This window comes from Carica papaya, chromosome 4 (genome assembly GCF_054855325.1).
Source record: "Carica papaya isolate Zhongbai chromosome 4, ASM5485532v1, whole genome shotgun sequence".
Classification (NCBI taxonomy): domain Eukaryota; kingdom Viridiplantae; phylum Streptophyta; class Magnoliopsida; order Brassicales; family Caricaceae; genus Carica; species Carica papaya.
The window spans coordinates 4,708,885-4,721,695 of record NC_142312.1 but is presented as its reverse complement, the minus strand read 5'-3'; the positions used below and the strand labels follow the sequence as shown (position 1 = coordinate 4,721,695).

The window sequence follows — 12,811 nt, the reverse complement described above, 5'->3', positions numbered from 1 at the left end:
CTCTCATATGGTTTATTTTAGACGAGTGTTTGGGGACATTATTTTCTAAAGTTTAAGTATTTCTTTTATAATTAGACACATAAGACCCACATGAAAATAAAAACCAAGAATTGAACGAGAATTAAACACAATATGGTGGATAAGGCGATATACTACGGTCATAACTTGGATGGTAGTTGATGTATGGTTTCACAGATCCAATACAGGGTTTGAGTGAATTGAAAGAAAGTTGGCCAACAATGCTAACCCCACATATTTAATGTTCATCCTGCACATCACATGCATGCAACAACTGCAAGTGGAATGTCCTTAGCACGCCAACCATAAAAAGTTGCTTAGAAAAACATGGTAATGGTGGTCTATTATACGAAGAGCAAGTTGCTCTTGTGGAAAATGTCAACCAGACCCAGAGGTAGTAAGGGAACATGATTTACTATTTTTGCTTTTTGGAAGCAAGAGGGGAAACTAGCAAATCTGGCATTTGCATGGGGTGCTCAATGGAAGAGACCCTCTTTAGCTTTTAATAAACAAAAGGCTAAATAAAACAGGTTGATTTTTATATTCAATCATTAAATGCAAGATAAGTTGTTACGAATCTTAATTTTGGTCAAAATTATGTTTTTTTTTATTATAAAAAAATTTTAACATAACTTAATAATCAGTATGGCGAACTAGTAAGTAACTTTAGTAAGTAAATTTTTTTTTTTTATTGAGATAGTGTAGCTCATTCCTTACTTAATCATTTCAAATCAGAGGATTTGTTTTCCGAGTTCGTTCTGCAGGAAGATGGCGAGTAGAAATCAAAGAATTTATTAGTTTTTCTTATAGCATTCATTCATAGTATTTTCTTTAAATTAGTTTATTCTTTTATACTTTAATTTGTTTTGGTTATTGTGTAAGGTATATTAATCATAATCTATTTTATTTCGATTCCGCACTTAAGATAAATATATATACATTTCTTTTTAATTTCTAGGTCCGTTACAAAAAAGTTCTGACATAACTTAATAATCAGTACAGCGATCCCAGTACGTAACTCTAGCAAGTAAATTTTTTAATATTCAATTTAAAAATTACTAGTTCGAATTTCATTAAATACTCATAACTCGTTATTTTTTAAGTATATTATATATTAATGATTGTTATTCATAATATTTGATTTATTGAGTTTAGAATTTAATTAATTATTGTGTTTATAAAATTATAATAATTAATATTATGTATTGTATAAATTTTTTAATTAAAATAACTATAACGGACTGGTACCATAGCTAACATAATTTATTTTTTTTTTATTTTCTAAAGAAAGAGAGAGATTGCAAATGGACCCAAGAGGGAGAGAATGAAAAAGTGAAAACACAGAGCGATGAAAGCAAGATTTGTTCATCCAAAGGCAACAACAATAGGTTGGTAGATCCACAAAAAGCTATTAAATTATGGATTGAAAATTAAGAATTTGAGACTTTTAAGTAATTATAGAAATACGATACTTATATACATTGGGTAAATATTTCTTCCTAAGATACCTTTAAAACTAATGTAAGTCTCTTTGAAAAATATTTAAAATTTAATTTTTGAAAATGTAAAAATTAAAAAGAAATAGGTGTCGTAAAATGAGAAATAGAAAAAAATTATAAAATTTTTAAAAAACATAAATAATAATATATTAAGAAGAAATTTTCTTGCTTATTTCTGCAATTCCGTTGTCTGATTTGCTAACATGGCGGAGAAGAAGGGGAAACATCCTTTCCGCAGTCTCTTTCCTCCTCCTCCCTCTAAAAAAGAAAGGCAAGACGACGACGACGACGATGATGATGGAGGAGAAGAAACAGATAACGATGAAGAGTGGACCGATTCTAGTTTCAGGTATCGATTATTATATTCATAATTTCAGTTTCATTTATTATGTTCCCTCTATTCAAGGTTTTCGGTTTTTGTCCAGTGTCGATTGATTGTTTGGTGTCGTTTCTTGGTCAGTGGAGATTGGAGTGATTTGAGTGGGGACGATGGACGTGAAACTGATGAGGAAAATGAGGGAGACGACGACGACGACGACGACGACGACGACGAAGACTACGACGAAGACGATGAAGACGAGGACGACGAGGAGTCTCTCTTCAACAGAGTCATATTCCTTCTGAAAGGTCTACCTGTTTGGGATTTTTGATTCTCATTCTTCAGTTGCATTTAATCAGAACTTTGTCAATTTTATTGACGATACATTGTGTATTCTGAGTCTTAACTTATATGTAAAGAATCGACGAATAAAAAAACTATTTACAGATTATGTTCGTTGTCTTCGTTTGGATGTGTTACATCCTTGTCTTTTTGTTCTCTTGTCCATTTCATTGCTGAAAATAAGATGAAACATTTTTTTTTTTTAAGTAAGCACGTGAAGAGTCAAAATCGTATATATCATTGCACTTTTAGACTACTGTTATGTGAGAGATATATATTACTTTGCCTCTAGATGTATCCATATTCTGGTTGATCTGTTTTACCTATTGGTAGGCATATAAAGAAAGGTAGAGGCAGAAGTGCCAATTTCAATTTATATTTCTTATTGGAAATCAGTTTGAGGTGATCTTATTCCTTCCATTGCATGTGATGTTCTCTTTATAAGGATGACAATAAAATCTAAAGGAGGTTTTGATGATTTCACAATTTTAACATTTAACTTCCTCTGTTTGTGTTAGTTGATATAGTGCCGTGATGGTTTACTTCTCATCTCCAGACAATTGTGACTGAAAGATTTGTAAAGTATGTACTAGTGTTTTCTGTAAACTAGTTCTCATTCTGGATCTCGTGTTCTGTAGAAGGGGGTGATTTAGAAGCCTTAAATGTCAGAGAGTGCAAAGCATATTTGAGGAAGCATGGCCTCAGAATAGCTGGTACAAAGGCTATCTGTATGCAGAGAATCCTCGAACATTGGAGGTAAGTCATTTTATAAAATGAATATGGTGCTGTCATCTCTTATTTTGTTTTAGCAGTAAAGCTCCCTGCAGGATCTATCAGTAACACTATTGTTGTCTCTGGACATCATCAAGTTCATGTTTGTATAATATTTAAAGACAATAAAAGAATGAGGTAAGAATTATGAGGGAACTTGAACTGCTTTTGGAATACAAAAATAGTACAGTTTTTATGTTAAAAATTGAAGACAAAACAGTTTTGATTTTTATTTTCAAAATTTTACCAAAAACCTGTTTGTTTGGTGGTGGTTAAGTTTAGGAAACCATAGTATGAAAATGGAAAGGTGAAAACAATCTTATATTATTTCATGTTTTCAGTTCTTTTATGTATTCATTTTCCGAAGAGTTTTTCCTTGTAGACAACCAAATGCGTAAATAAATGGAAAAAAAAAACATGGATTGTTTCCAAAAATCAGACAGCCTTATTTTTTTTCCCTTTCTATTATTGCTCTATGAATGATTCGGTTAACAACTTTTCCTTTGTCTCTTCACTTCTCAGGATAAAAGATGGAAATGGTGAAAAATTGTATCCTAGATCGTCTTTTATAATCAATTGTACAGGTAGAGTCTTTTCCATATTCCTGTCTTTTTGCTAATCATTTAATCTTTTCTACGGAGATGATTTATGAACTGAGTTAATGTAGGTGATGTCTGTCGAGGAGATGTTGTTCTCTTCACGCAAAGGGTTTTTGAAAAGTACTTCCTAGTCCAAGCTTTGTTCTTCAGTCATGTCTTCTGAAGTGTTTTATTTCAGGTTTTCTTTTCCCTATGCAAATCAACCATTTGATTTCAAACAGGTTTGATAAGGTGAGGAGACATGGGAGGCTTCTGGGAAAAAGAACTGTTGCTGGGAGGGTTATTAAGGAAAGCTATGGTGCAGCTAAACAACAACACACATTCACAGTAAGGCTGAGAAGTTATTCTTGTTTAGGAGAGTGAATTTAAAGTGTTCTTTCTGATGCATATTGTGGGTTTCTCGAATATCAGGTTGACTGGAATAAATGACCATAACCAACATTTTAATGATTTATAACTTTCTCCCATACACTGGCTACTTTTGTGTTTAATGACCTATCTTTTTTACCAATGTTATTCTTAGGTTGAAGTTCTCTGGAGCAAGGGTATTAAGAAATTGCACCCCCTTTTCCCCCTGCTTGTGAAGGGCCGGAACCTTTATAAATTGAAAACTTTCAGACAGGTTAATTAGATTAATATCAATTTATTTGATAATTTCCTATCAAGATTTCGTTTTACGAACTTTTTCTTTTCTTCATTTTAGCGTTGGAATAATGAGGGAGAAAGACACAAGATACTTGCTGAGAAGCACAGTCGAGGTACAGCAGCTAGACTGGTTAGAGCAATGAAGAAAAGAAGGAAGGCACGGTCTGGTAGTGAAAATGGAGGTATATGGAGAGTTACGTCTTTTATTAGAGGGTTATTTTCCTTTTTCCGGTGCGGGGGGAGGGTTGGGCGAGGGTGCTGTTTACAAGTGTGTTTTACACAGAGTTCTATTTTGATGATAGTTAGGCGGCAAACATCAAAAGCATGTTTGTTATGTAAAACCACATCAAATAAGAAAATCAACTGCAGCAGAGAAGGGTAAGCATGCAACGAGAAAAGGGAAGGGTAACAATCTGTATCGAGTTGCCTCTCACCTGAGACAGATGAGTGAAAATCCAATGTCAGGAACCTTAAAATCTCCACGGAGGCATCCGAAACAAGCTCATGTAACAAGCTCATTTAACCAGAGCAATCAATCCTCTTCAAAATCTTTATGGATCTAACAGGCAATTTAACCATAGTAAAAAACCATTCTATGATGGGGGCTCCAGCTCATCTTCTTTCAACCCTTCTACACACAATTTCTTTCCACAATTTAGGTACAACTATGAAGTTAGGAATTTGAACCGCATTGCAGAATTAGCAACTTTTCCGAGGTCATCATATCAGTTTCCCTCAGGAAGAGAGGCTTATGGGTAGAGAAAGAACAGTTTCCAGGCTATTTCCCGTTAGGATTTTATGACATGAGGTTCGGCGGCTGCATTTTCTTCTCCTAATGGAATCTCCCTTGACAGCCAGGGAATAGGTACCCTGTGAAGTTGTAATATGCATTTAAGGGTTTATATCTCGCCATGAATTATTTCCTCTTGGTGGTCCTAAATGATGCACATTTTCTTTTGTCAGATGAATAACCTTGTCGGAGGAGGGTTAAGGTAGCAGTTTGTGCAAAGCTTGGTTTTCTGGTTCATATATTCAATGATTTGTTGAGATGTGTTATACAACCATAAGTAATTTTAGTTCCATTTGCTTTTTATATGGATGAGAATCACCAATGTTTTGTTTAATCCAATTAATATCCATTTACCATTCAATTATGGTAGCATGTCTGAAATTTATGCCCAACTCCAGTAATCAAATGCGTAAGGAATTAATTGAATTGAACCAAACAAGCTAATTTGGTGGTTTGTTTGAACATGAACGGCTTATTCAATTCACCGGATGTCAGTTCCATTCATGCTCTTGCATGGACCATCATAGATATTTATTTCTGTTCTCAATTAATCCTTGCTTTGGCTAATTGAATATTTCAATTTTCTTATCCAACTGATGGTTTACATTTTTAACTTTCTATGCACAAAGTTACCTGTGAATGGAAGTCTCATCTAACTGAGGAGCTTTGCTTGAATGAATTATTTTCCTAGGTATGTCAGAGTAGGCTACCACAGTCATAAAAAAAAAAAAAAAAAAAAGTGTTGAATTAAAGATCCATGAGATGAATATAAACTTGTTCTATTAAACTCTAATATGGTGAAAAGTGTTGTCTGTAGAGTAAAGTTTATTCTTATATAATAAAATATTTAGCATGTCCTATCATATTATTGAAAAATTATGAAAAATTTGCGTAAAATATGGTAATGAAATTTTTACAGTATTATGATAAGAATGAAATATATATTAAGAAGGGAGAATCATGAATTAATATATATTATGCTAATCAGCATTATTAAAAGTTTTTTTGTAAATATTTTAATTAAAAAAGGCTAAATAAATTTTATTGTATGATCTATAAGTGAAAAATAAATAATTTTTAAAATTGTATAAGTTATTTATATCAAAAGGAAAAAACGGGGAAAGTTATGTCAGAAAGAGTTTTGGATGATTATTGGAAAATGGTACGGGTGGGTGGAGCAAATGAGAGTAAATTATATGATTGAGGTGGGTACGGTGATAGGTTCAGCCCGCTTGTTTATTGTACAGACCATGATCGGACTTAAATGACGGCTCATTACCAAAAACTAAAATACCCCACCATCTCCCCTCATTTGTCCGTATGAATATGAAGATATGTGCACACATAATTCTATACACACACATACATATCAAAGCTTGTGTGTGTTATTAGTTAGAACACGAAGTCCTTCTATTGTCCAAGCAAATCTGGATCCGTCTTCTTTACCATAGGGTCCCACCTCAACCCCGCTGGATCCCCTCCAACTTTATCCGTTGATTTACAATTAAATTTAACAAGATAAACTAATTAATTATCGTAAAAATAATAATAAATCATCTTCCAATTTTTTTTTTTTTTTTTACAAAATTTAGTTAAAACTGAACAGTTAGTCGCTTATTATAAAATAACTGATTGAATAAAAAAAAAAAACAGATAATAATTTCACAATCACACTGCAAATGACATATATTTAAGAAATTCATGACAGAAACATTGAACTTTCAGATCACACTTTACATATACATGCAGACTGACTCTTCCCCCACATTCTCATCTCTCATAAATCATGACACAGCAATGGAGATTTTTTTTTTTTTTAAAAATGTTATGGTAGCATTAACGAATTATTGATTGAACTGACATGACGAAGGGGTGGTAAATTAGAAAAGGAAAAAAAAAGAAAAGAATTATAACGAGTGGAATTTAGTAGAATCGAGAAGGGGAAGGACGGAGATCGATTTCCTGGGTCCAACCGGTCCGGTCCTGAACATGGAGGTGCCAGTAGGTTTGAGCCAGTGAGTCAGGGTCCATCATCGTGGACCCTTCTTCTGCCCTTCCGCTCTGTTGTTGCTCCCCAACCAACCCTCTCTGCGTCACTGTTAGCCCCCTGCATTTTCATTTCATTCCCCACTTTCAATTATTGCTCATCATCAACTTACCCGTCCATTTCTTTAATTTCATTTCATCAACTTTTAGCCCTTATTATTAATTTCCTCAACTAAAAAAGAAGAAAATCTTTTTCTGCAGTTTCTTTCTTTTTCCTCTTTTAACCTAAATTTTTGTCTTCTGAATATAGGTTCTTATAGAAATTATTTTGATGGTAGAAGACAAATTTCAATGATTATTAAAAATTTTATAAATAATTTCTTAAACCACTAATTTATAAATAATAAATAAAAAAGATGCTGTTAAAATAATTTTCAAGCAAAAATATTTTCTTATTAGAAACTTAATAGATGTATAGTAAAAATAATTATTAAAAATATTATAGACAGAAATTATTATGTTGGGTAACAATAATTGTAGATATTAAAATAATACAAAAATATAAGAACTAAAAAAAAAAAGAAGATATTTCAATAATTACAATCGTTTTTCGTTCTTCAAATTTCAAAACTTCTTTTCATTTTATATAAAAATGGTTATGTATATATAATCAACTTATAGCATACGGTTTTTTGTATGTGTATGTATACACAAACAATCACTTGTATATGCGTGACAGGAAGAAGGAAGAAGGAAAAAGGAAAAAGAAGAGGAAAGAGAGAAGAAGAAGTGCGATTGCTGGATTGGAGGGTTGGGGGGAGTAGGAGTTCCACCGGCAGCAACCGCGTTCGACGATTGGAGGAAATGGTCAGCTTTTGTTTTTTAATTTTAAATGGGCAATTTTGAAATTTACTAACTTAATTAAGAATTTTTCATTTCTTCATTTCCTCAGTGGCCGTTGAAATATTGTTGTAACTTTGAACAGATTCAGTAGATATAGCTATATATATAATATTTGTGTGTGTGTGTATATATATATATATATATGAAGAGGTATTTTATATCAACTGAAATTTAATAAAAAACATAGCCTTTAAGGGAAAGAAAGCAAAAACGGAAAGAAAGAAAATTGAGGGTCTACCTGGATGGGCCAATGATACCGTCGATGATAACATGAGCTACATGAACACCAAGAGGCTGAAACTCTCTAGCCAGGCATTGACACAGAGCTCTCAGCGCGAATTTCCCACAGCCTGTTTCATCATAGTAAATTACTACTTTACATCACTGTAATCATCAACATCAATCAAACATTCAACGACATATATATATATATTGAAAATATCAGAGGAGATAATTTTAATTACATAATTCAGTGAAACCAGCTATGCCGTTGAGCGACGCCGCACAGCCTGTGAACAGAATGGTCCCTCTTCTTCTCTCCACCATTCCTGGTAGAACCTTTTTCAGTATTTCACCAAATTTCAAACCACCGAAACAAGAAGATATTCGTTAAATTAATTCCTGATGGTACGAGTTTTATGAATTAGTGCTAGTGTGAAATTCAATAGAGTACCTGCTGAGCACAGAGGAAAGCGCCGATGGAGGAGACGGCGAGAGATTTGTAAAAGGAATCGAGAGGAATGTCGGTGAAGTTTGTAGGTCGCCAAGGCACTGGCTGGTACGCGTTGTAAACCAAAACCTCCACGAATCCGAGTGACAATACTCCTTCGAACGCTTCCTTCACGCTTCTTGAATCCGAGCAGTCGATTCTAATTGCAAACACTTGCGCCTTCTCTTCCCTCGCTATCTCCTCCGCGAATCTCGACAATCTCCCTGTCACTCCATTTTGTAAATCAAAATTTGAATTACAAATGTCAAAATTAGGATCAGAAGAATTTAGTTACCGAGGTCGCGAGCGAGGATAGCGACGGTGTAGCCTTCATGCGCGAACTTATGAGCGATAGATCGGCCGAGCTTCGGACCAACGCCTACAATGGCAGCTATGCCCTTGCTGGAGATGGAGCTAGCCATGCTTCGCATCTTTTCTCCGCCTACTATAATACAAACCTTTCAAACAGGCAGCACTTCCAATGTACCTCTTCCTTACTCGCTATCGTCTAACACACACTCATGTGCACACACACACACATATATATATATATATATATGGATTAGTGACAGAGATGATAAACACCCACACACACACATATATATATATCAGTGTTGTTGTATTGTCTAAATCATTGCCTCTTAACGCGAAGCACTTTTGGCTTAAGATGTCTCCCAATCTTGACAGATTTTTTTTAACCAAACCTCTCTCTCTCTCTCTCTGATTTGAAAATTATTAATTACGCGTCTGTTTCCCTTTCTCTTATTCCATGACATGATCGACTACAAACCTGAATCGACAGCTCCAAATATTTAATATATTTTTTTTTTCCTTAAAACTTTTGGGATTATATTTACATATTTTATGTTGCTCTTAATATAAAATTGTAAAATAAATAAAAAAAATGACGTCAAATTTTATTTTCACGAATAATCTCCAATATTTCAATTAAATTTAAACTAATTATTTTGGTTTAGACCATATATCCCTTTTATTATGCAATTTAAATAGAAAAATGAAAGTTTAAAGAAGAAATAAACTTCTAATTACATTCTTAATATCTCGTTTTATTCTATTCATATGTGTAAGATAATATATTATTTGGAGACATGTTTTGTAAAATCCAAACCCGGATCTACCCTAATTGAGTGAGTTAAAATATCCGGTTCAATCCAAGTCTAATTCGAATAAAAACACCTACGTATTCAATGGATTGGGATAGAATTAGAAGGTTAGTTTCTTTTTTTTTTTTTTTTGGCCATCCCTACATATATCTTGTTGTTGATAAGTCTTTTTTAAGAAGAAAAAGTAATTTCGCTTTCTTCTTATGTGGAATCGGTGCAAGAAAACAAATTGTTAATTATTCTTGGGCAGCTTCAACTTGCTACATGGAGAGTTGCAATATGAATCTTTAATTATTTGATGACAACTTTTTTGTACATACTTTTGAAAAAGTCTAAAATATTATTTTTCTTGTCCATATATAAACCACAAAAATTGATGAAACAGACTATTTTCTTTTTTTCTTTTTTAATTCTTACGAGTATGATGCAACGAATGTTAAGAGATTACTTATTTATTTTAAACTAGTTTCAAAGTTACTAATCTAATTTAATTAAAACAGTTAAACTGAGACGATTTGAATTAAAAAAAAAAAAAGTGGTAAAGATAATATAAAGTTTGATTCAGATTTGATAGTTATTAAAAAATCTATATACAAATATTTTGAAGAATAAGTTGGCTTATCAGAAATTTATGTTCTTAAAAATCAAAAGTGACGACGACTTTAATTTAATCCGTTCTCACGGTCACGCTTATTTTTTTACATGTCATTTATAAACATTGTAGTGCAATATAAAATAAGTCGGAGGTATTCTGCAAAATTTTGGTAAGATTCTTATGAACTTAAATGCAAAAGTAATGAATGGTATGGTTTGGAAAAAGAGTCAAAAAGAAAAGAAACCGAATGAATTATATCAAAGATTCAAAAATCAATCATTAATAATGGGGACCAGAATAAGCCGTATCTCTAAAACTTTTTGAACTTGTATCAAAGTGCTTTTGATTCGTGGATGGGACCCCCTCCCCCCTCTACCACCTTTATTTAGATGAAATATCTAGGGACTTCTTCTTCCCTTCCTATCAACTTAATCTATATCAATTGATCACTTCAAGTAATATATATATATATATATATATATATGTATGTATGTATGTATGTATTTCTCTCCGAACCACTAGTCATCCAAACTATTAGAAACTGAATTAGGAAAACGAAACTTCTGTACCCTCTAGTATCTAATAATTTATAAGCTTTGTTTAAAAGTTTTAAGTTCATTAATTGAGTTATTATTTTTTCCTAATTATATGACGTGAAAATTGTTTTATTATTTTTTTTAAAAAAAATTATGAATTCTAATCCATATTAGACCCACTAATCATAATTTAAAAGTTAAGTTATTAATTATATATTGAAAGTTCATGTTTTTAATATATATATATATACATATATTTTTTAAAATAGTAACATAGAGTGTATGTCAGAATCATATAATTCATGTCACATTACATTTGTTTGGAAATCTCATAATTCTCAAAGACTGCTAAATACATAGATGAGGACAATGAAGTATAGGAACCTTTCTATATTGACATATATATACATATATATATATGTATATGTATATGTATATGTGTATATGTATGTGTATGTACATAATGCATTATAATTACATGATCCCCTAGTTAAGAGAATTCTGTGGTTGAACGTGGATGGACAATGCAACTTAAGAGGGGATGGGGTTGGTTTCTTCATATATATATATATATATATATATATATATATGCTGTGTGGTGGTGCCATGGCTAATGATCCGTGGTTGTCATAAGATGATGGTGAAGTTGAAGTTGATCGCAGAGCAAATAAATAACACAATAAAAATGCCCATTATTTTATTCCCTTCCTTTATTTTTATTTTTTACCTGATTTATTGTTAATTATTTTTTTATTGTTAGTTTTATATTCGTATTTTTTATAAAAAATTATAGGTTAAAATCAAGTATTAAGTTTTATGTCTTATTGTTAGAATTGTATATTTTATATTTTATTATTAAAATATTATATTATAATTAATGTATATGTATTATTTAATTAATAAAATATATAAAATTAATTGTTGATTAGTAACAAATGACAGGAGCTTATATAAATTAGTAGCTCTTAATTACTTGGATAGATATTTACTTGAAGTTGATGCTCCTATGTTTATAAATTGAATTATTTTTCATTACACTAAATTTTTTCGGATAATTAACTTATTTTTTAATTAATTAAATATATCTCACACTCTTATCAAATATCTACCAAATAATCATAATATATATAATAATATAATATTTAATTGTATTCAAAGAATATAAAAACTAATTAAAATTTAATAATTTTGTGAAAGTTATCTGTTCTAACTCCTATGATTAAAAAATAAATACGAAATTTTAAATAAATTATATAAATAAAATTTATTATTCCAAATATTATCTATATAGTGATAAAATGATTGAGAAGACCAACAACCTTTTTTTTTTTTTGAGACAAATTAGATTGAATTTTTAACCCGTTATGAATATTATAATTACGAAACTTAATTGTCATGAAATGCTCATTTTGTTCAAAAATATAATAAGCCGATTGAGATTTAATCTAACTTATTTATTGTAACTCCATTAACATATTAATGAATTAATTTTTTTATTTTTATTTAATCAAATATTATAAATCAGATATCATCAACTCATAATATACAAATAAACTGACGAGTTTTACGTTTTTAATAAATTTAATAAAATATTACTTTTCTTCCCCTTAGAACTTGTTATATATAACTTTTTTTTACATAGCTAACACTCAAAAGATTGAGAAGCAAACTAGAAATGTTTTCAAGGGCTTGCATAATATGTATGTGAATTTGGTTTGCTTGGAACTCACATCACTCCCTTACATTTTAAAATTTTTGAAATCTCCCCATGTTGTTTATTCTCTCTCAACACTTCAATCTAAAATTTTGGATTTTGGATATAAATATATAAATGTGTATATATATATATATATATTATCCATTGAAGAATTTGGGGCCACTAGATCCATTCTGACCCATCAAATCTATTCTCATTTATTGAATGCTTGTGTGTAATATTCACTTTGTCTCTAATTTTTCCAGACAATTACTATCT

General features: G+C 31.3%; 2 protein-coding genes across 4 annotated transcripts; one reads left to right on the top strand and one right to left on the bottom strand.

The window, feature by feature from the left end:
* Positions 1–1,665: 1,665 nt before the first annotated feature.
* Positions 1,666–5,288, top strand: LOC110822161 (zinc finger CCCH domain-containing protein 62). Of its 3 annotated transcripts, XR_015818328.1 has the most exons (10): positions 1,669–1,866; positions 1,978–2,144; positions 2,817–2,934; positions 3,472–3,533; positions 3,617–3,668; positions 3,770–3,875; positions 4,072–4,170; positions 4,252–4,375; positions 4,500–5,058; positions 5,157–5,288. XR_015818328.1 is itself a non-coding variant. In XM_088217511.1 (9 exons), the coding sequence occupies exons 1-9, from the start codon at positions 1,721–1,723 to the stop codon at positions 4,573–4,575; spliced, it is 954 nt and encodes a 317-aa protein (XP_088073637.1). In that variant the 5' UTR covers positions 1,666–1,720; the 3' UTR covers positions 4,576–4,591. The 3 variants fall into 3 exon arrangements, 2 of the variants coding, with proteins under 2 accessions (XP_088073637.1, XP_088073636.1); XM_088217511.1 differs by lacking the exon at positions 5,157–5,288 and having other exon boundaries at positions 1,666–1,866; positions 4,496–4,591; XM_088217510.1 differs by having other exon boundaries at positions 4,500–5,288.
* Positions 5,289–6,643: 1,355 nt separating this feature from the next.
* LOC110822271 (NAD(P)-binding Rossmann-fold superfamily protein) lies at positions 6,644–9,293 on the bottom strand. Its single transcript, XM_022052343.2, has 5 exons — positions 8,877–9,293; positions 8,546–8,805; positions 8,337–8,430; positions 8,111–8,222; positions 6,644–7,090 (listed from the first exon to the last, which is right to left on the bottom strand). Exons 1-5 carry the CDS (start codon positions 9,010–9,012, stop codon positions 6,907–6,909), a joined length of 786 nt encoding a protein of 261 aa, XP_021908035.1. The 5' UTR covers positions 9,013–9,293; the 3' UTR covers positions 6,644–6,906.
* Between the last annotated feature and the right edge of the window lie 3,518 nt (positions 9,294–12,811).

Excerpts from the sequence above, each read along its gene's own strand:
- LOC110822161 (XM_088217510.1), top strand. The coding sequence starts at position 1,721 with ATGGCGGAGAAGAAGGGGAAACATCCTTTCCGCAGTCTCTTTCCTCCT. Across the intron at positions 2,935-3,471 it reads AGAATCCTCGAACATTGGAG|GATAAAAGATGGAAATGGTG; the intron begins GTAAGTCATTTT and ends TTCACTTCTCAG. Across the intron at positions 3,669-3,769 it reads ACGCAAAGGGTTTTTGAAAA|GTTTGATAAGGTGAGGAGAC; the intron begins GTACTTCCTAGT and ends GATTTCAAACAG.
- LOC110822271 (XM_022052343.2), bottom strand. The coding sequence starts at position 9,012 with ATGCGAAGCATGGCTAGCTCCATCTCCAGCAAGGGCATAGCTGCCATT. Across the intron at positions 8,223-8,336 it reads AGCTGGTTTCACTGAATTAT|GCTGTGGGAAATTCGCGCTG; the intron begins GTAATTAAAATT and ends ATGATGAAACAG. Across the intron at positions 7,091-8,110 it reads GGTATCATTGGCCCATCCAG|GGGGCTAACAGTGACGCAGA; the intron begins GTAGACCCTCAA and ends ATGAAAATGCAG.